The sequence below is a fragment of the Lagenorhynchus albirostris genome, chromosome 18 (assembly GCF_949774975.1).
Source record: "Lagenorhynchus albirostris chromosome 18, mLagAlb1.1, whole genome shotgun sequence".
Taxonomy (NCBI): Eukaryota; Metazoa; Chordata; class Mammalia; order Artiodactyla; family Delphinidae; genus Lagenorhynchus; species Lagenorhynchus albirostris.
Window position 1 is genome coordinate 76,789,003 of NC_083112.1, and position 24,123 is coordinate 76,813,125.

The 24,123-nt window shown below is 44.4% G+C and overlaps 1 protein-coding gene across 3 annotated transcripts in view; it reads right to left on the reverse strand.

Moving 5' to 3' along the window:
- ANKRD10 (ankyrin repeat domain 10) overlaps positions 1–16,062 on the reverse strand; it is a 33,037-nt gene extending 16,975 nt beyond the window's left edge. Inside the window, exons 1-4 of one of the 3 annotated variants that reach the window (XM_060129340.1) lie at positions 15,376–15,547; positions 13,577–13,764; positions 12,095–12,247; positions 8,270–8,361 (exon numbers count right to left, since the gene is read on the reverse strand). In XM_060129340.1, coding sequence (XP_059985323.1) covers positions 8,270–8,361; positions 12,095–12,247; positions 13,577–13,764; positions 15,376–15,547 — 605 coding nt within the window. Of the gene's footprint in view, positions 1–8,269; positions 8,362–12,094; positions 12,248–13,576; positions 13,765–15,375; positions 15,548–15,699 lie in introns of those variants that run through there. The other 2 variants (XM_060129341.1, XM_060129342.1) reach the window with 2 other exon arrangements.
- Positions 16,063–24,123: the final 8,061 nt, after the last annotated feature.

A 24,123-nucleotide genomic window follows, 5' to 3' on the forward strand; every position in this document is an offset into this window, starting at 1 on the left:
TATATTTTAACGTGTCATGAAATATTATCCTTTTGATTTTTGTTCAACCCTTTAAAAACATAAAAATCATTCTTAGTTTATGGGCCATACAAAAACAAACAATGGGCTGGACCAACTGAGTAACATTTAACCAATAGATGATACTGGTAACTAGTCCTCTACTCTTTTTTAAAAAATTTTATTTTATAGAAGTATGTTGATTTACAATGTTAATTTCTGCTGTACAGCAAAGTGATTCAGTTATACATATATATATATATACACACACATTCTTTTTTATATTCTTTTCCTTTATGTTTCATCACAGAATGTTGAAGATAGTTCCCTGTGCTATACAGTAGGACCCTGTCGTTTATCCATTCTATACACAACAGTTTCAACTGCTAACCCCAAGCTCCCAATCCTTCTCTCCCCTGTTCCCCCTCGCCCTTGGCAACCACAAGTCTGATCTCTATGTCTGTGAGTCTGTTCCTGTTTCATAAAAGTTCATTTGTGTCATATTTTAGATTCCACGTGTAAGTGATATCACATGGTATTTGTCTTTCTCTTTCTGACTAGTCCTCTACTCTAAATAACAGATACCTATGGGTTCCTGAAAACTGTCTCTCTGGTAATTTTCTGCACTATTCAATTCAAACAAAAAAAAACTTTTTAGAAGTTGCCAAATCTGTTAAATCACAAAATGTTAAATATCAAGAGAATATCTAAAGGTAAACTTTAGAAGAATGTAAATTAAAAGACCTTGAGAGAGCATGCAGAAGAAATAATCATTCCTACTCCATCTGAGTGTTTTCTGTTAAAAGTTCTAAGTGTCTTACGACTGAATGAGGCGACGTGCTTAATATGAATGAGGCGGAAACTGTCTTTACAGGTCTGAATTCCTCAAGTCACTTCTTAATAAGCAGAAAGGGTTTTCAAACGTATTACACAGAGGCTGAAAATCACGTGGGTTTCTAGGTGAAGAGCAGCATAAAGAATAGTTATGCGGTATAGTTCTTAAAACACTTTAACAAAACAGGCTCAGGCCTTTAAATGCATTTTTAAATATATGCTCTCCTATTTGTTAAGCATGTTTCAATTTTAACGTTTTAAGAGTTGAAACAGTTATCCTGGTTAAAATGTATCATCAATTTATTAAGCCTTCAGCTCTATTTAGTGTTACAAGTTTAAGCAGATATTCAACCTAAGCAACCTTCCATGATTTTCCTAAAATCCAATGGGAGCTGGGCACATGAATGTGATTTAGGATTTTACAGGTTCTATGATAATTTAACATTTGAATTTGGTCTTTTCTTCTGTTACAGTACTTTTAAAACAGTCAAGCCTTCACTCTTCAATCCCGAGGTATTCACTGCGGGTGTGATATGGCCACACTGCACACTCTGCTGGCTACTCCTACCAACCCGAAGTGAGGGGCTGCTAAAGACACAGTTAATCTGAACTGTGGTCTTCACACACTAGTCCAAATGGAAATTTTCAGTATCTGGAGGATACTGTTCAAAATTACTCTCAAAAACTGTATTTTGTATGAGAATTGGGGCACTAATGAAAGTGTACACGATATTTTTAGACTAAGTCTTTAAAAAACACACATGAATTTTGTGCCTTTGGTTTACTGCACTCGGGCAGATGACGCCTCATCTAAAATGTACCTCTGTCCATTTCTGACAGCAAGAAGCCCCATGGGGGACGTGCTGTGAGGTTGTTCTAAAGCTCCAGTTCACCTTTCTGGTCCCCTCTGGTATCCGTTTGAAAAATCTTTGTAAATGGGCAGAGATTTAAAAAAATCAGACACCAGTCAACTTGATGTCCAAACTGGGTCTAGTCTGTTGAAGTTTTAAAGCTGACTTTCTTTAAGAGTTGACATGATCAGATTCTTAGACTAGTAAAAATCAACTTGCTCCAGTTTGTCACGGAAGCTATGACAACCTTCACCGAGACTATGAAAAGTCACTTTGGGCAGGCTACCCATTTTCTCCCAGTAGTTCCTAGTGTTCTTTCAAAATTGCAATATGAAAACATGGGAAAGCATAGATTAATATTTACTGTGAATTATTTATCCTGCTGAATAACTGGCAAAATAAACTTTTTTAAAACTTTACTAAAGTTAAAACATAAAGGCTCATATACTGTATTTTCTGTAATAAAATTCTGAATAGAATGTTAAGACTTATTATACCTAAGAGTGTCTCCCCAAAGAACTTTAAAACAAAACTCCACTCGGCCGCCAGCTAATCCCCCATCTATTTTCCACTTATAGTGTCACAACGTCAGAATATGAGAAGCCGTTCTAATAAGTTTTTCTTTCTTTTTTTTTTTAATTTGCAAAACCACGGATCAGGAAGTATCTGAAATATACTTTTCAGAATCTGAGTTGTCACATCACCTTCAGGATGTTTTCTTTTTTGTTAATGCCATGTGACAATAAAAGATGACCACAATTTTCATATAAAGAATATTTCTGTTAAAATTCTGATCTCAACTTAACTATTGTTAGTTTACAAGTAAATAGGTAGATATCATAAATTAGGGTAAGCAAAGCATGCAAATCTAAAGAATCTATATCTGAACTCCTAGATTAGCATTAAAACCAATCACCGCAACAAATACCTCAACAGTATGCCTCGAGTGGAGAAAGGAAGCCATACTGAACATTCAATGCCACAACTGTAAGGTTTTCGGAGAAGCACCTGTGGCAGTTTCAGCAGTTTCTATATGGAATGCTCCCCCTTTCTAGGATTACTTGAAAAAATCAAGTCAATTCGAATTACGTAGCTGTAAAACATTGACATGTGTAGTTTTTACAGATTCAGAATCTTCTGTGTGATTTAAAACGGGCAATGGTTCATAAAACAGGAAACTTAAATAATAAGGGATCACATATTTGCAGGCAACATTTTGATTAAAAATACATATACATACATGAGGTGCAGAAGCACATTTACTGAGCGTAAGCCATTGTCATGTGACCACCTTGACCAAGAGCTATTGCTCTAAAACACTGCCTTTTCAATTACTTCTAGTAATTTTTAGCATGAAGCCAATTTAATTATGTCAGTTATTTCAACAAAAGTTTAACAGTATGGACTAAAAACCATTAACTCACGATTCTGGTTACTTTAAAATTTGGTATGCTGTATCTCAAATACATTAGTAACTATTCCTAGATGGAAATAAGCAAATACATGGAATCATTAAAAAAAAAAAAAAAGATAAAAAAACATTACTAAATGTCCATTTGTACAGACAAAACATTACAAACATCTAAAATTTCTTCAGTAAAAGGAAAACGTGTATTTTTAACCCTTTGGTATCCAAACTCTTAAATACGTAATTATGAAGACTTTCTTAAATATATTCTTCAGGTAACAATAGGAAGAAACTATTTTTTAAAGTTTCTACTTGAATAAATTTGGTGCCAAGTTTTCAATTCAAGTTCAACATTACTGAGGACAGTTTTATGTTGCAACTGAACCCCAGCTATGTTTGCATACATTAAAATATAACAGCATCATTCAAAGAGTCTGATGAAATATTTAACCTGCTCCCACTATAATTTAGCAAAGGAAAAGACATTTGAATTTAGAAATCATTGGTTTTACTTGAAAGCACTATATAAAAGCAGTGCTTAAACAAATATTAAAACCTATATATTATTCAGGCTGTTATGAAAAACAATCAAAATTCTAAACTGAATTTGTCAACAACTCTAGAATACTGTCAGCCTGCTATCTATCTGCTCCTTTCCAGCAGGCAGAACTTCATCAGCTATCTCGGGAAGTAATTCCTCCACCTTGCCTGCAACAGTTTAATAAAAGGAAAAATGAGCCAGGAAATTGCAAGATCAGACAAGACTGCTGTAGTGACAAGTAGGTCAGGGAGGGAACACTAGGTCAGGACTGGAATGCACAGGATCCAAGATCAGAAACCACTAATTCAGAGTTACACTGCTAATAAATTTCATGGTTGGACTATTATTCTGAAGGGCAAATAGGTGAACAAATGAAAAGAAACCACAAACTTCAAACATGAATAAATGTCTAATGAAGTTTGCCAAGGGCAAAAGCTGCAAAACAACTTCCGGCACTAATATTACATATGCTCATCACATGATTTGCCCTAATGAAAATTTTGCTTCTAGACAGAGCTCTACGGGTAAGCAAATAAAGGTGGGTCATAAACATGGACCAAACTAAACCAACTCCATTTCAATTAAGAATTTTTAAAAGTTCAGCAAAATACTTTTTCCTGCAACATTCAAAAGCCTATTATGACCACATTTTAAGACTTCTGTTACTAAAGCCAACTGTGTCTATTTTCTAAATTAGGCAAGAAAGATTTTTTCAGAGTGAATCACTGAACTTGCTTATATATAAGGTTACAGATGCTTCTCCAGCTATCTGATGATCATAGTTAAGCTCCTCTTGGGATGAAAATAATTAAGTTAAAATATATGTAACCCACTGGAAGATCTGGTTACCACAGAATCAATGGCTTCTACAGAAATGCTCTCCCACAAAAAGCTATGGGACTTTGCCACAACATAAACACTGGCACCTGGTATAATGTGGTATTAAAATGGACTAGCAAATTGGCCTTAGATGCAAGCAATTCTGAATCTCTAAATCCCACTAAATCCCTTTATTTCTACTCTGAGGCATTAAAAAAAAATCTACTTTTATATCTGGTTGATATGGAAACATTCTCCACTGCATCTCTCAAGAAAATACAGACAAAAATAACCAAAATCAGTCAGTGCCAAAATACTAAAAGGAAAGATAATTCAAGGCTAGAAATGTGTACATTACAGAGTTGTTTGTAAAAGGTCTTTTTAAAAAAATTTATTTATATATATATAAATTTTTCTTTTGTAAAAGTAAATGCAACACATAAACATTCAGGATTGATCCCAATCTTTTGGAGTCAGGGAGGAAACGTTTGATTGAATCACCATGCAGGTTACATTCATCTTCCACTGGCATGACTAGAGCCCCCAAGTCACCTGAACAGAACAGTGCCCAGCTGGCCTGTGGGAACACAAATAGGTTCTCTTGCTTCTCCTCACTGGTCACACAAAAGGTGGTCTTAATTATCAGCAGACAGCAAATTTTCAAGAGTCCTTCTCTGAAATCACATTAAAACTTAATTTTATATTGTTACTTATTTGATCATCCAAAAGAAAAATAAGGCAACAACTTTTCCATGTTACTATATGTCCTTCCTCCAATCAAAAACCCTTTGTGTGTAGCAAGTAGCATTCAAATCCTGGCTGCAATGAAGAACTGAACCGCCATATAAGCGAAGTTAAGGATGATGACAGTTTAACTTACTTAATAAAAACTCCCTACTTGAGAAAAAAATGAGAGTGAGAAGCGTCTGTAGAGGTTTAGATCATTTAAAGTATACAAGCATTCAGTCTGGTCACAGAACTGACACTTAATCCTGTGTGTTTTTTATTTTTAGATGTAAACGGTGGCAAGTAACAATGACAATCATATAAGGAGAAACAAAACCTCACATGAAAAAGAAAACTTGGCACCAAAACTCAAGATGTAAAATAAGAGAAGAAAAAGAAACTCCATCAACATACTCACGTGTGGTGCTAGAAAATGTGCTACGATGCACAGCAGCTGACATGCGTTATCTTACAGATGCAGCCTACATTGACAAGTAGGTTATGTAACAAACCATTCTAGCCACAGATGCCTGGTACGCTTGCCCTCACCATTATCTACCCCATGACCAAAAAAGCAGCAACTTCAGATTTTGGCCACTTTACGTAGCAAATATATAAAAAGCAAAGTAGGAATTAACAACAAAATTATTAATTACCACCAAGTGTGATAAAATACTGATACAAGACAGCTTTTAATCTGGTCACGGAAAAAGGAAAAATTTCCACCAACTCCTAAACACTATAGCATGTAATATTAAAATTAATAATCTGGCTCACTTTGAACTGGGAACAAAATAAGTTAACTTCAAGTAAGTAAATTAATTCTGGGCCCCTTGATGACCTTAAAAGAAAAAGGCATTTTTATTTGCTAGGACTACACTTTACCATATGAGCAACATAACAGGAAACAAATAAAAGAGATCTAAGTACCATAATTTGGGGGAATCAAACTATCATTTGTTGGTAGACTAAACGTGTTAAACTATAAAAATGTGCAGAACAGATATTAAAAAGCAATGTACAATTTAGCTTACTGGCGAAACTGACATTTTATCTAGATGTTAAAACTAAATAACCACATATACAATAGCAATAAATAATGATTACTTGTGCTCTATCTCCAGGCCAAAGACATATAATTTTAAAAATTGCTTTTGGCTAGGTGGCTCAGGCTAAATATTTCTTCTAAAAAATATCTGAAAGTTCAGTCAAGGGAAATCACCATATGCAGGGTCTTGAGGGAGTGGCTCTTATACTGAGAAGGGAAAACAAACTGGCACTCGAGGCCATGCTCAGTCACACTTGGTGGGAAAGAGACACTCGAGGGTCCTGTAACAAGGACAGAATTGTAAATAAAATGATCTCATTTTAAAAAGACACCTATTAAAAAAAGGACATAGCGCAAGAAAGATATTTATTGGTTCAAAGGATTAAACTATCCATTAAAGTGAATAAAACTAACATCTTAGTAATAAAATGCTCAGGACCAATTAGAGTACTGTTTAGAAAGATAAGTCACTGAAAAGATCAACTTCTAATTATTCATTATTTCAATAAATGACAATTAAGGAATTTAATCAATTATTTTACGACTCTGTATTTTATAATCAAAGCTTCTGTTGTTAAAATTAAAGATTTAAGTTTTAAATCTAAAAAACAGCTAAGAAAACTGCATCTACAACGTTGCTTTAAAGCAATGCAATGAGAATCATCTTGATGTTTTCTAAACTGTGTAATATATATTCATATTATCAATTGTTTTTACGTTACCTTAAATTATAACTACATATGAAGTCGCAAGGTTCCCTGCAATGTAACAGTTAACACAGGTCATATTTATAACACTAAATGGCTACATAAGTAAATGATCCAAGCCCAAACTAATGTCTAATCTTAACAATAATACTTAATGAAACAGAAGCTAAGATACTAAGAGCCTAATGATAGCCCTTGGTATCAGACAGGCCTTTCATTAACCTATATGGTTCTGCTGTCCAGGATCTGTTTTCAATATTTATTATAATACAGAGTCAAAACAATGAAGTGGAAACCAAAGGGTTAAACTAAGTCAGTTTTGTGGGTTTTATTTCTCCCAAAGTCTAAATTTTCATATTTCCAATTAGAATAAAGTGGTTTGTAATTAATTTTTATGAAATATTCAAGACACTCAAGGTAAAACAAAAAAGCTGATATTATCATAGTTATTTTGGTTATTACAGCTCTATAGCTTACACTCAATATTTAAGGGTGAAAACCGCATCCATTTTGTTAATGCTGTGAACTGCAGAAGAAAAATTTTTACAATGAATCTTCAAGAGAAAGTTAATACAAATGAATTAAATACTGAAATAAACGTATAATGCCATGGCTAGCTAATGATTTGCATACAAGATCACATTTTAAAATTAATACACTTAAATGTTAATATTGTTCTCTCAAGCTAGAAATTAGCCAGTTGATGTAAACTGGGCTAAAACAAGGATATTCTAAAATAATGCCATCAGTATCAAAAACTCAGAGTGAGTTTTTAAGTCTTTAATGTGTACAGTTCCATTTTACAAGGAATTATAAAATCACTGAACAATCATAACAGGTTTTAAAACATAAGATGTTCTCATATCTGCTAAAAGATGAGGAAGCCATCTTTTTAGCAAAATTAAGAAAAGCTAACTGTCTGCAAGAATTTTTTTGAGCCAGAGAGGCCTGAAAAGATATTCTAATCCAATTCGAGGCACTCATTCTGAAATTAAAACTTGGCAAAGTTTGAAGACTTGCCCACAGTGACACAATTAGTCAATGGTAAAGTCAACAATGCCAGGCTCCAAATTTAATGAGTTAACTGTTCCTTCCACCCTAATATACTCTCTCTCTCACGGCAAGAACGCTGAGGCTGCTGGGATTCAGCCCCTTCTGCTAGTGGTCAGCTCAACTCACACAACAACTTGCTCACTAACGCCAACTGATCTAAAAAGCAAAACTCTACTACCAATATTGAAAACAAAGCTCAGAACTTTTGCTTGCTCTAAATCCTGTCTCTAAACACGACACCCTTGACCACATCTTTGGTTGGCAAGAATAAATGAAGATGCTTACTCGGCATGAGCCCCGTTAGCCACCAGGGCACTAATGCAGTCCAGGCTCCCAGAGCGAGCCGCCTTGTGAATAGGAGTCTCGCCCTCACAGTCCTGAAACAACAAAAAGGAAAGCATTAAGATCCATACAAGACTTCCACATTCTAAAGTTAATTAACAAAGGCCACGTACCATCTCATTCCTCTGAAATAGAATTAAGGTGAGCCAGATCTGAAGCAAAACACAAAGAAATGTAGACATGAAGAGAAAATAAAAGCAGACCAAGGAAGGAGCACGTTCTCCTGAATTCTTAGGTCAAGAACAAAAAAATCACGGGGCCTCTCCAACCATGACAGCACGTACACTCTAGGTGGCAATTTAGAAATAATTTTTATGATGGATCACAGCACAGATGCATATAACACCCAAAATTATTATCCTCAGACCAAAAAATAGTAATCAAGGCCTAATAGCTAACGTCTGGTCTAGTCCACCCACGTTCACCTATGTCCACCACAGGAGAGCCTGAGTCGATACACACCAGTGCCTCCCCCTGGATTTTTTATCTCGAGCCTGAATTAGGACTATACTTTAGACAAGACAGCTAAGGTTAAAGGATCAAGAAAAAAATGGGAAGGGAGAACATAGGGTCAAACACAGGCAGCTCTGTATACAACTCAGCCTGTTCTGTGATAGGGGACTTTGTTCAAGGACTTTTAGAAAGGATGCATCAGAACCTGACTGACCCTTCAGGAAACAATGTTGAAGGAGGCATAGGAAATGAGCAGACTCGGGGAAATGACTCTGAAGACTCATACAAGAAAAAGAATTACTTTACACTGTATGAATGGACCAAAAAAAAATGTGAAACACAATTTCATTCATAGGCTCTCAGGTAAAAAAACAGGTAAAGAAAGATACAGCGATTAAGAGAAGGAAGTTGTTTCCATTAGAAAAACTGATTTAGGACTTTCTGCCTCAGAAATGCCAACTGACTAAGCAGCAACAGTTCCTGAATCACTCACATCCCATCATCACTGAATGCGAACTTGGCAGTAGAAAACTACACATAATTAAGGGATAAAGACATAAAGCAGGAGTGGGGCAATGGTGCACAGTGCATGGCACTTGAAAATATTAACTCACAGTGGGGGGGAAACTGAGGTGAGGACTAAACTAGAAAGGAGTGGTAGAGCATTTCACAGAAAAATATAATATGAAAGACTCAACCACTTACTGGAGGGAAAAGTTATGTATAAGCTCAAGTGATGTAAAGTTCCCAACAGAATAGTCCCAATTTTGAAGAAAGAAACAAAATCATGAGGCTATACAAGGAACTATCTAGTGAAATCAGACTTAAAAACGAAAAGAAAAACCTACCCTATTGTCTGAAAAGAGGAGGGAAGGGAGAGAGGAGGTACATAATAAGGACAAATAAAAATTACGTACACGTATTGCCAGGAAAAGTAGAACTAAGATTTAGGTGAGATTTTGACAAACACCACAAAAACTCAAGAAAACCAAAAAGGATTTTAAAAGCTATCTTTGGTACAAGAAGAAAAATGTTTTCTATACTATTTCAAGAACAGGGTGGGATAGCAATAGATGCCAGAGAAAAAAGCAAAACTACCCTGCTCCTGTTTTGTGTTATACGAGGAGACTATTTAAGCTGGGAAGGGCAGAATAAACACTATTTAAAGAAAACTGCAACCAAGAGAATGAGAGTAAAGAGCCATTTTAAGGTTACTCACATCTCAAGTTCAGACCAGTCATATTTCAAAAATACCAATAGTCTGTAATATGATTCTAGAACTATTGCTGGCAAACTCTGAGTCATAAAGGACAGGGGGAGAGGTGCCAGAAATCTGAAAACGGACAAGTCACCTTGAATTTTAATTAAAACAATCTTACTTCTAATCTAGTTACAAGGAACTAAAGGCAATACCAAATGCCAGCCCCATTCTAGAAGGGTCACTAAAGAGATGACGTACAAGAAGTGACAGCCACGGGCAGCCACCACTTAAAATCTAACTTCACTTCCTCTCTGGGTAAACTTAGAACACCGAGCCTCCAGACAGCACATCTGAGCTTCAGTAACCCCTCATGCCAACCTTAAATATGGCAGAGAAAGTCTCTATTAAACTTGAGGAAAAGGAACTTAGAATGGTAAGAAACTAACATGCCAAAAGAAAAAAAGGTATGCTAAGGTTCAAAAAATTATAGGCACGCAAACAATAAGAAAAACCTGCGTCTAGTTGCATAAGTTTATGTGGGAAATGAGAAAAACTGTCCACCTTGAGATGAGCCAACAGAAAGCCTACTGGGGCCTCAGGGTCAGTGAGTGCCTGTCGCAGCAGTCCAAACCGACAGCCGAGACTCGGACGGGCCGAAGCTCCGCACGTGAGACCACAGCTAACCAAGGCCCTTCCGGGAGCAGTGCCAAGACACTTAAGAAACCCAAGTGATACCCTCATACATGAGAGGACGTGGGGATGCTGAGCCAGGTGGGCTGTTTAAACACAAGAGGAGAGCTGTAAGGAGAGTGGGATCTGGGGACTCTTGCCCTGGGAGCAGAGTTGAGGAGGGATTTCCACGTGGTGCTGTCTCGAGCAGCTGGGGGAAGGAGGAGAGTCTCAAACTTTTTACCTGTGGAAAATACTGAGCTGCTATAAATCATTACATGAAAAGGGGGCTTCTGGGTTTAAAAAGATTTGAAAAGCAGCGTTACACAATTTCTTTAGATCTCTCTAAATGTTATGTAACAATTTAATGAAAATCATCATATAGAAAATTTATACTTAAAACTCCACATGAATACTAAATATTAATTACTGCTACTCATGGGCTATCCGTATTCTATTGACAGGGAGATTGAGTTACAACCAGTAAACCACTTGTCCAAAGCCAGAGAGATGAGGAAGCAGGGCGTGCCCCTTCTACCAGGAGAAAAGGGGGTGGGGGGAGAATCCACGAGCAGGAAGGAGACTAGTGGGGACAGGCAACGCCTAGCACCACAATGGTACAGAGTCGCCCACTTGTAACTCCTGAATTCACGGACCAAAGCAACAAAGCAGTAGAGGAGCACGCGTGAAAGAAGGAAGAGTGGAGGGTAGCAGGTGACCCAAAGAGCTGTCCCACATCCAGCTTGCAGCTTAGTAACAGAAACAGGCCTAAAATCCAGGGTTCTCCTCACGCGCCCTTCCCACCCAGTCTCTTAAAGAGAACAAACTGCCCCCTTATCCCTCACCCCCCCCCTTCTCACTGACCCTTGTTTTAAACCACTGCTAGAACACCCTTCCTCAATTCGGTGTCCAGGAGTCACTGCCTACAGGACACCTGGCTACTTCTCTGCGTCTGACCATCATCCCCACCCCGTACCTGAAGACAACTCGTGCTGCTCAACCTACTAATGCTACCTGAACCACACAGATGACTGCAGATGACTTAACTGCCATTCTCTTGCTGGAACAGATGTGTTCTCACAATTATCTGTGGAAACGGAGCTAAGGCAGCTGTGAGCAGAGGAGCCAGGAAACCGAGGCTCAAGGCCAGGCTCCTTCACTCACCAGCTGTGACCTTGGGCAACTCACCGTGGGGCACAATAAGTCACATACAGGCGAAAGCACTCTGAACACAAGACATTGCTATGTGACGGGCCAATTATCCACAAATAACTTCATAAACATAAGTTCCAGTTAGCCCACAGATAAAGATATCAAACTCTAATTAACGCCTCAATTTAAAACTCAACACCATGTAATTAGAACTGGAAGAAGGAAACAAAAACCAAACACGTCAATCATGGGCGCTCCCTTACCGACCGCGTCAATCATGGGCGCTCCCTTACCGGTTTGTTAATGCTGGCTCCTGCTTGGATCAACCAGACGAGGCACTGAGGATGTCCCCCAAAAGCGGCGATGTGGGCTGGGGTCTGTGCGTAACGGGTGGTGGAGACATCCAGTGCGGCTCCAGCTCTCACTAACTGTATTAAGCACTCCACCTTGGAGAACAGCAGGAGGGGGATGCAACAGGCATACACGTCAGTATACTATTCAACGTTACACAGATAATCTAAATTCTGTAATGGAGATGAGTGGCATTTCTTGTTAAACTTTTTTTCTGTTTAAGAAAACAAAGTTAAGTCATTCCTTCCCAGTATCATACAAATTTTAAAAGCCTTATTTAAAAGAACACTTTCCCTCGTCCTTGTAAAACAAAGTTGGTACACAGGAATAGAAAGTCGAAACAACTGACACTATACAAGTTTAAATATTTTGTTTTTCCTACAACTGAAAAAGCCCAAATCAATATAATACTGTAAATCAACTATACCTCTGTGTTTAAAAAAGCCAAAGTCAGAAAAGACTAGATTGCATATTCACAGACTTTTGTCAGAACTAAGCTTTGCCACTTGCACGCTCTATTCTAAAGAAGAAAACCGTTAAAGTGATTGGTCGGTAAACCCTTCCCAGGCAAAGACAATTTTCTGCAGCCTGCACTGGCCGCACTGGCTGAATACGATTGAGGCCCAGCTCCAGATCAGCTCCTTAGGGAAAAGATGTATGGAGCCAGGGAGAGGGCAGCGCTTCGGCTTTTCATACTGTTTGTACAGACCGCTCCCTCCCATCGAAGATGAAAAGGCCTAGAGCACAGGTGAGCTGTGCCCCTAGCAGGTGACTAAAACAAAAAGGCACAGGAGTCAGGACAGGACTGTGCAGCCAGGCATCGGTACCATACTAGCTTCTGGAAGAACCAGCACACTCAACAAATATTTAGCAAATGCCTCCAGTGTGCCAAGCACGGCGGGAGAAGGCCTGCTGTCCTCAAAGGTTTACACTGCTCCGCCCAGCATGTCCTCAGCGTCCCGTTTCCCTCCCAAAGCACAATGCAGCTGGAGAAAAAGCTCTTACTGCCAACAATTCTCCTCCTGAGAACAGACCTCAAGCGAAGAACAGCTACACTCGGGTCTCAACCCGTGTCTCTTATCCTCTTTCAGCAATTTAAGCCTTTCTCTGTAAAGGACAGATCACTGCCATCAACGTTTGTGAGATGAACGCTCACAGTTGGTGGTACACTGATTTTTAAAACATGACCTGTCCTCCAGGAGTCTGAATCTGAGAGTAATGGCTGATAAAGAGGTACCACTTTGGTATATTTTTATCTATCGCCTTTATCAATGTACTGAGCAAAAAATGACGGCCAATCCTAGTGATAAGGTGAGCAGGTCTCAAGCCCAACAAAAATGAAACAAGGATGAAAATCGCTTGGTATGCCAGAAGCAGTTAGTCTTAACATCAACCGAGAGCTCCCTGGACTTAAAATTTGTTACCTGTGGGTTGGATGTGGAAAACCCGGTTTGGAATTCTGTACAGATACCGTTCAGTGCGACAGCTGGTAAAGGCAAGGCGTGATCAGAGTTCCTGAGTAACGTGCAGTCCTCCGGGAGCGGGCAAGCCTCATAAAGAGGTGAGGACCCTTGTGCAGAGCTGGCGCGTCGCTGGGAACGCGGCCTGAGGGCTGGGAGGGGTTCACAGCGCGGAACGCTCGCTCGGCTGTCGCCCAGGCTGAGCACAGCGAGCGCGTCCAGGCCCACAAACGGAGGGAAGCTGTGGGCAGGGTGCAGGGGCACAGGACCGGGAGCCTGCGCTCAGCCTTTTCGCACAGACCGAACGATACTTTCTGCGGCCCCTTCTGTATCCAAGACTCTCCGCTCACTGTGACTAACGACAACTGAACGCCCTGAAGTAAAGGCCTCTGGGTGCAGCTTCTGGTCTCCGGGGTTCACCTACCGCTCGCCTTCTACGGAAGCAGAGACTCCGTGAACTCTTCCCGTAAGATACACAGGCGTGAAACCGACCGCTCTAAGCGCTCTCGGCTACTGTGAATCCCGGAGATGCCCGAAGCAGCCTCGGACTGGGACACAGTCTAAGTAACCACTTGTCACGAGGCCGACGCACTTCACAGGACGTACCGGATGGTCCTACTGGGCGTCCTTCTCACCCAGGGTTGGGAGGATCGGAATCCCGAGGGGAGCCGTGCCTCTGCCTTTTACGAGGGCGCCTGTCCCCAGGACACACAGGCACAGGCGATGCTGGGAAGCAACGCTCTGAGCGTTACCTGCAGCTTACTGTAACAGTGCACACGGCGCCCTCGGCGGGGAGACCACCCCTCGGCCCGGGGAGGCCTGCGTTCAAGGGCAGGGGCGAAGGGCGGCAAGGAGGGCGCCCTCCGCCTTGCGCGTCGAGGCTGCTTCCCCGAGGGCGCTCGCTCCCGGCGTCGGGTACCGAGGGGAGCAGCGCCGCGGGGCGCGCCGCGGGCTGTCGCCCAGCCCCTCACCGCTGCCGTCGCGACTCCCTCGCACTCCCTTCGCTAACGTAAACCCGGCTTCACTTCGCGAGCGCGCTCAGCCCCTGCGTCGCCGCACCTCGAGCAAAGCGAAGCGGCCGCGTCAGGTGCAAAAAGGTAACTAACCACAACACAACCATTTCACCCCAAGACGGGAACACGTTTCACCACCATCCTGCCTGTGTCTCCGCAAAAGCGTGTCCTGACTTCAACCCAACCCCATCCTGTCAGGGCGAGGGCCCCGAACGGGGGTCTCCACGTCTTCGTCACGAAAGCCACCCTGGACAACAGCACCGTGCACCTCCCTCTGCGGCCACCGCTCCCAGCGAACAACCCCCTTTACCGCACGGATGAGGAAAACGCTGCCGCAGCTCCTCACAATTCACAGCAGCACGCTGCCCTTCCAGTCTCGTGACACTTCAAACACCACAGGTTCGCCTAAGCCGGGCGAGCCGAGTCCCCAGCGCACGGACGACATTCCACACGGAAGCCCCCAGCAGCTCGGTCCGAGCGTCACCTTGCCCCGACCCAGCCGTCGGGGGAAGCCGACGGGCTGACCACGGAAACCCTCTAACGCGACCTTCGGGCCGCGGCGGCCTCACGCCCGGGCGTCCCCGTCGGAGGGGCGTCAGGAGGCCCCGCGGCCTTCCTCACACAGGTTTTCCTCAGAGAAGCTCCGGACTCTCGCGCGCCGCCCCGCGGACCGCGTCTCCGCACCTCGACCCGAGCCGGCCGCCGCGGGAGGCCCGGCCCTCAGCACCGCCGGCGGCGAGGAGCCCTCACCCGCCCGGGCGGCGCCTCCGGGAAGCCGCCGGCGTTCGAAGCTTACGCCGCCGCACATGCGCCCCGGGCCCCTCCGGGCGCCGCCGCCGCCGCCGCCGGGCCCTCTTCCGCCCGCGCTCCCGGCACTCCCCGCGCGCCCCTCTGGGCCCAGACCGTCCGCGCCGCCGCACATGCGCCCCGGCCCCTCGGGGCGCCTTGGCGGCCGACCCAGCTGGCGCCCCGCGTTCCCGACACGCCCCGCGCCCCCCACGCCTCGGCCCCCGCCTTCTCCGACACCCCACGACAAAACCGCGGAAGATGGCGCCTTAAAGCGCCCGCGCCCACCTTGCCGAAGTGCGCGGCCCAGTGCACGGGCGTCCAGCCGTAGAAGGAGTCCTCGGCGGCCAGGTGGGCGCGTGGCGTGTGCTGCAGCAGCGAGCAGAGCGCGGCCAGGTCCCCGTCGCGGCAGGCGCGGTGCAGCGGGAAGCGGAGCGACAGCAGCTCCTCGCTGGAGAAGCCCGCCTCCACACCCGCGCCCGCTCCCGCCGCCGACATGGTCCGTCACCGGAGAGCGCGGGCTGGCGAGCAGAGAAGACACGCCAGTCAGGACCCGAGAGGCCGCCGCCGCCGTCCGAGCACAAAGGAGCGAGGGCAGCACCGCCGCCGCGTCCCGCCGGCTGCCGAGCAGAGCGCGCACAGGGGCGGGGCGGGGCGGGGCCTGCGGCGCCAGGACTGGGGCTGGCGCCGGGAGACGCCGGGCCAGGAGGCGGGGCCTGGGCCGTCGGGGGCGGCGACCGGGGGCCGTGGGGCGGGGCCTACTCCTGGAGCGGCGGGGAGGGGCGGGGGACCGGGCCAGGAGCAGGGGGCGGGGTAAGGTGGGGTGTAGGGCAGGGGACTGTGCCAGGCCGTTCCCGGTGCCCTGCAGGCGGCGTGGGCTCTGCGCCGCGCCTCCTGTCCAGACCCCAGGCCCGACAGTGTCCCGATCCCCCTTGATAAAAAGCTCCGGGAGGCGCAGGTTTGGGGTTTGGGCCCGGCCCTCTGAGGTTTTGGCGGCGCAGCTCCAATTCGCTCAATTAATCAGGCGGGGCGTCTGCGGGGACCCGAGGGCAGTTCCCGCGCTTTCTGTCCTGCTTGTCTGGCGAGGTGGGCTGCACGTTTTCGAGAACCCATGGCAAAAACACTGAGAAACATGGCAGCATGCAAGGAAATACTAAATTCTCTTTCAATGATCGAGGATCACAGGTTTTTTTTTTAAGGTATTCTTTTCTGATTATCAGTAATTTCACTGTCAAGGGATACCCACTATTAACGTTTATGGCTATTTCCTTACAGTACTTTTGTAACCTTATGGTCTGTTTCACTTGTATATATTCGTTTTCCTTGTGTATATTGCTTTCCTTTTTTCTTCTGCAAAATTCTAAATCACTGTAATTCAGCTTTAAGTAGGTAACCAGATGTCTGGGAAGATATTGATGCATACGGTAGCACATTGCAGCATTGGTTAATAAAACAAGAAATTAGAAACCTAACGCCTAGCAAAGGGAAATTGTTAATTTATGGTATAAATATGCAACACGGTCATCTACTCATCACACAACAACTGTGGGTTGAGTACAATAGTGGATGAAACACTGGGAAATGCTCCAGACACAGCAAAGGAGAAAACGAAGCAGGTATCTCACCTTAGTGAGCAAGTACTCATGGATCGGAAGTGTGAACGTGACTTAGAATCTGTCTCCCATCAGTTAGATGAGGCAAGAAAGGAAATTTTAGTAATTCGAGCAATACTTTTTTGTTTGGACCAAAAAGGTAGAAGTATGCTATAAACCCCATTTCGAGCTTGGTCCACTCCAGAATTCAATTATTTTTCTTTGTAAACACCATGATGCTTTTAATCTAATTATCTCTTTAAGAGGTATACCTGGGACTTCCCTGGTGGCGCAGTGGTTAAGAATCCGCCTGCCAATGCGGGGGACACGGGCCCGAGCCCTGGTCGGGGAAGATCCCACATGCTGCAGAGCAACTAAGCCCCTGCACCACAATTACTGAAGCCTGCGCACCCTAGAGCCCGTGTGCCGCAACTACTGAGCCCGCGTGCTGCAACTACTGAAGCCCGCGCACCTACAGCCCACGCTTGGCAAGGAGAAGGCACCGCAATGAGAAGCCCGCACACTGCAACGAAGCGTAGCCCCTGCTCGCCAAAACTATAGAGAAAGCCCGCACACAGCAACGAAGACCCAAAGCAGCCAAAAAAAATTTTTTTCAAATAATAAAATAATAAATAAAATTTAAAAATTAAAAAAAAAGATATATACCTGGGCGATGACTTCCACCCTTCCTAGGAAAGAGGCAGCCCATTTTGCAGAAGGACATAAGCACATCTTGTCATCCATAATAATGAGAGGGGAGTAATATTCCTTACCCTACCTTCTGCGAATGATGAAGCCGAGGCAGAGATAGGCCAAGGAACTTGCTCAGGGACAAGCTGCCTGCCTGTGGCAGAGCTTAGAATAATATCCAGACCAGTTTCCAACCCACAGTTAGACTTTTTTTAACCTTGAGATTTATTTTGCATAAGGAGTCCTAAGGTCTCAGAAAACAAAGCAGGTTACAGTGATAGGGTGCTTAGAGTTCATCCTTCCTCAGCTAAGATGACTTTTCAGTTTCTCAGGGATACTCGGACCATATACATATTGAAGTAGCTATCTAGAAATAGATTAATATGATGGTGGACCTCTAAAATATGCTGCATGGTAATTGTGGGTATGAGAATGATAAAGGGCAGTCTAGGGAGTACTGCTACAGTCAACAGTCCAATTGCTTGGTCCCAGGTTTTGCCCAACTCTTATAATTATTACTAATTACAGATTTTCTTTAGGACTGTTGTTTTTAAAGAGCTCTAGGGAAAAAGAGTGCCTTCATGACTCACATCCTTTGTTTCTTATTAGATAAAGCAACCATAAATAAATGACAAAGGTTCTCTCCTTGACCGAGCTCTACTCAGGATCCCCTGAGTTTCAATGAGGCCTCAACTTTTGGACTTGAGTCTTCATCTCAGCATTGTCCAATTCTAGCAAGAATCCTGCCAAGTTGGTTTGGCTAGAATCCCCTGGCCCCCATCTCTGCTAACCCTCCAAATCTAGTTGGGTTCTTCGCCCTCCAACCACCCCCAGATGACCGCTCACCCTGGCTTGCCTTCAGCCAGAGTCCTCTTAGGTAGATTTAGCCAGAACCCCGGATGTTTAGTTGACCCTAATGGCTCCTCTTAATAACTCTCCATCCACTGACACCCACCCTGCTCCTTGGCTGTGAGTTCCCGCTTGCCCGTGTGGCATTCAGAGTTCAGTCTGAGCTCTTTCCTCTACTGCAAGAAAAAAACAAGGTCTCACCAGTCCCACTGCAGGGGTCCCAACACCCATACGAGGCCCCCTCTTGGATCAAGTCCGCCTTTCCATGCTTTAACAAGTGTCTCCGAATAATGTCGTCTTTAACAGCGTGAAATAATTTTTTTCTTTAACGTAAGCAAACTTGGGTATTTGAAGATATGATTCAAATACATGATGGAAAAGAGAAAGATTCAAAACTCAATATATGTATTAGAAACAAAACCCAACTCAAGCCTGCCTTTATGATTGGCATTGTGTTTTCCAAAAAAGGATTGTGTGGTGAGGAATTGCTCACGTGGGCAGCACTCAGTGGAAGGAAGCTCCCGTGAGAAATGCACAGAGGGGTCCACACACTTGGTAGATGGCGGCGGGACTCTTCTGAGCGTGGGGAGGAGGGTCCACTCTGATGGTGCCCTCAGCCTGGCCTAAAAGCGGGACCAGAGCCCAACTGTTCTGTTCTCTCTGCTGCCCCTTCTCCCCGCCCCTACATCTCCCACCACGCCGCCGAATCCATCTGCGAAGAAGGCAAATCTGCTTAAAATTGGACGTAAGAGTCTGGGTCCACTTGGGCTACCGTCAAAAGTACTGCAGACCAGATGGCTCAAACAACAGAAACGTGTTTCTCACAGCTCTGGAGGTCCGTGATCAGGGGGCCAGCTCTGGGTTCTGGGGAGGCCTGTCCTCCTGGTTCACAGTTGCCTTCTCTTGTCCTCACGCTGTGGACAGGGGGGCCCGTTAAACCCTCAGTGCAAATTTGCTGAGTGGTGATGTGAAATGCAGGCTAGACTCAGATCCGTTGGGCACTGCTTTTCAGAAAGAGAGACACGCCCTGGACCAGGGATCTTGGCCATAACCAACTTTAAGTTTCTGGAATCCTACTGCTTGTCCTGTCTTACTTATATCTTGTTAGAAAAGTGATTAGCACAAACGTTCTTAAAATGAAATAGAAACAGAAGGTCTGCGCTCCCTTCAGAAGCAGACTGTGAAAGCGGAACCATGGGGACGGAGAGTGAAGGTTTGCAGAAGGGAAAGGAAACAGCGGGCTGGCCGGCCAGCGCCCAGAGATGGGGGCAGCCGGGTTGCGCTGCTGCTGAGCAGGGTCCTGCTGGCCGCTGAGGATGACCGCTCGCGCCTCCTGACCCCATGACCTTTAACTTGGCAACCACACAGGCTGTTAAAATGTCTTAGCTGATTCCTTCATTTCCCAGTGTTATCACTGGAGAGAAAAGCCCCAGTGAGTCATGGCTAATATTAAACGTGCCCGGCTGTCCCCGTGGGCGGGGTTGGTGGCCCCCCCGTGGAGCAGGTTGGGAAGTCCCTGCGTGGCCACCCTGAGGCTGGCCTTCCAGGCAGAACCACAGCCTTTGGGCGGAAGCTGCTGACAGCTGCTCGCTGGACCAGACCCAGGCACCTGGTGCAATGGATGTTTGTCACGTCTTCCTCGCCCATCCTGACACTCCCACTGTTGAATTTATTCTTTAAGAATGTTCCAGAAACAAGAGCATGTAGCCAGACAGGAATCTCTGTTACCGAGGAGAGTATAATCCTAGCCCCCTGAGGAAATAACGGGAGTTAGGTTGTCAAATTAAAAGTACTCTTGCCCAGGAGGCCAGGTGGGAGCAAAAAGCTCTAGTCACTTGGTCCCAAGGTGGTCTCTACCTGGAAGACCAACACGTGGGTGCCTCTTTCATCCTGCTTCCCTGGAGCCCTGCACCCCGTTCCTGGGAGCATGGGGGGGAGGGGGAGGGAGGCCCGAGCAGCGGTGGCCCCGGGCACTGTGGCTAGTACTCCAGCCCTTCGCCCTTTCTCTGTGTCTGTGGGCGAGGACGCGTGAAGAAAGTATATTAACGGGTCTCCTTACTGGGGGAGCATTTCTCAGCCAGTTGGCTTCATCTCCTCATTCATTAAAGAAGATAAACGTTACCCGAGCTTGGCAAAAGGGTCTTTGTCAGTGGAGGTTGTGGATGTGAAAGCGTTTTCAGATTGAGAAGATCTAGGTTACTAACTGTTCTCCAAAGTACCTTTATTATTTTCCCCACCGCCAGCAATTTATAAACATTTCAGTTACCAAGTCTTCCTGGTATGAGGTATTACCTACTGCTAGATGTTTTGTTTCTCTTGAAGACTAAATTACAGTGTCCAGGCCCCCGGGGGTCTTGTTGTCAGAAACAGGAGCCACTCAGAATGTGCGCCCGCTGCCCTGAGTGTCCCCTCGGAGCTTGCCTGTCTCCCGGGCACTGCTGTCCTAGGGCTGCTGGTGTGACAGCACACTGACCAGTGGCTGAGAGACACTGCCCTTCCCTGGCCCCTTCATCCCAAATGTAGGGTGGGCCCTTGCTCTTAGCTCCTCAAAGCACAGCAGAGAGCAGGCTGTCGCCTCCGTGGATGAGGGACGAGAAGAGAGGTGAATCCAAGAGCTCACACCACGCTCAAAAATCTAGTTCCTGTGGATCAGACAGAAATGTGAAAGCAAAAGTGAAAATGGCTCAGAAGGAAACAGCAGACCATCTTTACTGCGTTAGAGTAGTGAAGGATCTCTTAACAAGACTCATGAAGCAACCCATAACAAGAAAAGGACAGCTCTGACTATATTATAATTGCTAACTTCATTTTGACAAAAGGCACCGGAAACAAAGTGAAAGATAAGTGGCAGACCGGAGGAAATAGTTTGCAAGTCTTTCAACAAATAAAGCATTCGTATTCAGCATAAAGAGTCTACAAAGGAACGAGAAAAGGTGAACAACAAAAGAAAGCAGGCAGAGGATGTGAAAAGGCAGTTCACTGAAAGGAAGTGTGCGTATCCAGTAAGCCAGTGATCAGGGGTTTCTACTGCCCTGCTGCATGGATCACCACCGTCAACAGGTGAGCTGGCTCAGTAACGCTAGCGTGATGCTCTGCCTTGGGACAACAGCTCTCTTCCCCATGCGTACCTTGTCAGCCACTGCTCGTCCCTCTGTTTCCTTTCATAACCTAACTTCAAAGCATTTGCATAGTTATTGCTTCAGGTTCCCTCCTCAGCCCATTCCAGCTGGGTGTCAGCCCCCAGGACCCCCTGGAATAGCCCTGGTCAAGCTCAGCACACCAACCTTCCTGTTGGCCAAGCCTGTGATCAATCCTCCATCCTAATCTTACCTACTTGGGCGCTCAGCGGGTTGGCCCTCAGCGCCTTTTCCAATCACCCTGATCTCCTGGCTTCCGTGACTCTCCAGCTCTTCTGTTCCACCTCCAGATATTCAACAACCCCAGACCTGGGTCCTAGACCTTCTGTTCCTCTCCATACTTCCTTCCTAGGCAACGTCGTCCCATCCCACACCTCCCTATACTGTTTATGTCTTATGATCCTTAAGTTCACATCTTCAGCCCTGACCTCTCCCTCAGCCCTGTCTTATAAATTCAGTTCCCGTCTGCATTTGGATCTCTGCTAGGCGTCTCCACGGATGCCCCAGATGAGATGCTCGGGTCGCCCCAGACCTGCTACCCCCGCTCACCCCCACTGGGTTCTCTGCAGTGGCTCACGTCCAGCACCAGGGTCAACACTCTCCACTCCCACACACGCCCTCGCGTGGGTCCTGGTGGCCCTGGCTCCAGGGGCCCCCCTCCCTTCCTCTTCCCCTCCTACCACCCAAGCCATACTCTCTCACTTAAACCAGTGTGACAGCCTCTCCGCTTTTCCTGCCCAGCAGCCAGATGATCTTTTCAAGATGTAAATCTAACAACAGCACTGCCTTAAAACCGGCCAGTACCTTTTCCTTGAATTTAAAATCCAAATGGCACAGACTTGGAATGTTAAATTGTATTTAATTTATTTAAATTTGAAATCTCAAACTTGATTCAGTTATTGGGAAAATGCTGAGTATTTTTAAACAACCTGAAAACAACTTGGTTACGGGTAGCTTCTCTTTCGACTACAACTATCCTGAAATCTAAAGGCAGATCAGATATTCCCAGTGAAAATCAAATTCTACAACTGAGATGTGCTGCAAATGCAAAGTGCACCCTGAACTGTAAAAACTTAGTAAAAGAATATAAAATATCTCACTAATAACTTTTAATATTGGGTACATATTAAAGTTATACTATTTTGGACACATCGGGTTAAATAAAATAGATTATTCAAGCTGGTTTCACCTGTTTATTTTAGTGTGGCTAGTGGAAAATTTTAAACTACATATATGTACCCTGCATTTCGTGCCTGTCGGTCAGCTCTGGCAGGTTGGAAGCTAATCTAGCAATAAATCAACGGAACTAGCTGAGGATACTTTTCTACTGAGGGAAGACTACCGGTTCCTTTGGTTAAGCACCAGTCTTGACCGAAGGCCCATTTTCTTCTTGGGAAAACTGTCTGTTCAGAGCCTTTGCCCATTTTTACTGGGTTATTTGTCTTTCTATTATTGAGCTGTAATAGATCTTTTTATTTATTTATTTTTAAATTTTTTATTTTATATAGGAGTATAGTTGATTAACAATATTGTGTTAGTTTCAGGTGTACAGCAAAGTGATTCAGTTATACATATACAAGTGTCTATACTTTTTCAAATTCCTTTTCCATTTAGGTTATTACAGAATACTGAGCAGAGTTCCTTGTGCTATACAGTAGGTCCTTGTTGGTTATCTATTTTAAATATAGTAGTGTGTATATGTTAAGCCCAATCTTCCAATTTATCCCTCCCCCCCAATAGATCTTTTTATATTCTAGATACAAGTCCCTTATCAGATAGATGATTACAACAAATTTCTCCTATTCTGCGGGCTCTCTTATTTTCTTCATGATGTAGCTGTAGATATACATTTTAAGGTATTCTTTTTTTTTATTGTGGTTAGAAAAACCATAACATTGAATTTACCATCTTAACCATTTTTAAGTGTACATCTCTGTAGCGTTAAGCATGTTTACATTGTTGGACAGCAGGTCTCCAGAGAACAGGAGCTCAGCTCTCTGCCGGGGACCCAATGCGCTGACTCAGCTGTTTTGGGTGCTGTCGCTTAGACTGGGGACACTTTTGTGTGGTCAAAATATTAAATCATTACACTTTCAGGATTTGGAAACTGTTGTACTTAGAGGAGTTATAAGGTTCAGAGGTGGACCAGGGGAAGGTCAAAGTCAAGCATCTCGTTAACCTACAGAAGGTCATGAAAAGGACTTGTAATATCTCGTCTTACCTGGGGACAGCAGGGCTGTGTAAATTGATTACATCTATACATCCTGATTGGCAAAGAGCGATGGTCATGATTTTAGAACATTTAGTGAGAAGACCCTGGCCTCTGGATTAGAAGGCCTGCTAAGGTATTGTGTCCACCACAGGCCATGTGATGATGTCACTTAACGTCTCAAGTAGAGGTGACACCTCCCTCTCAAGCACTGTGGTGAGGGTTCAATGGCATT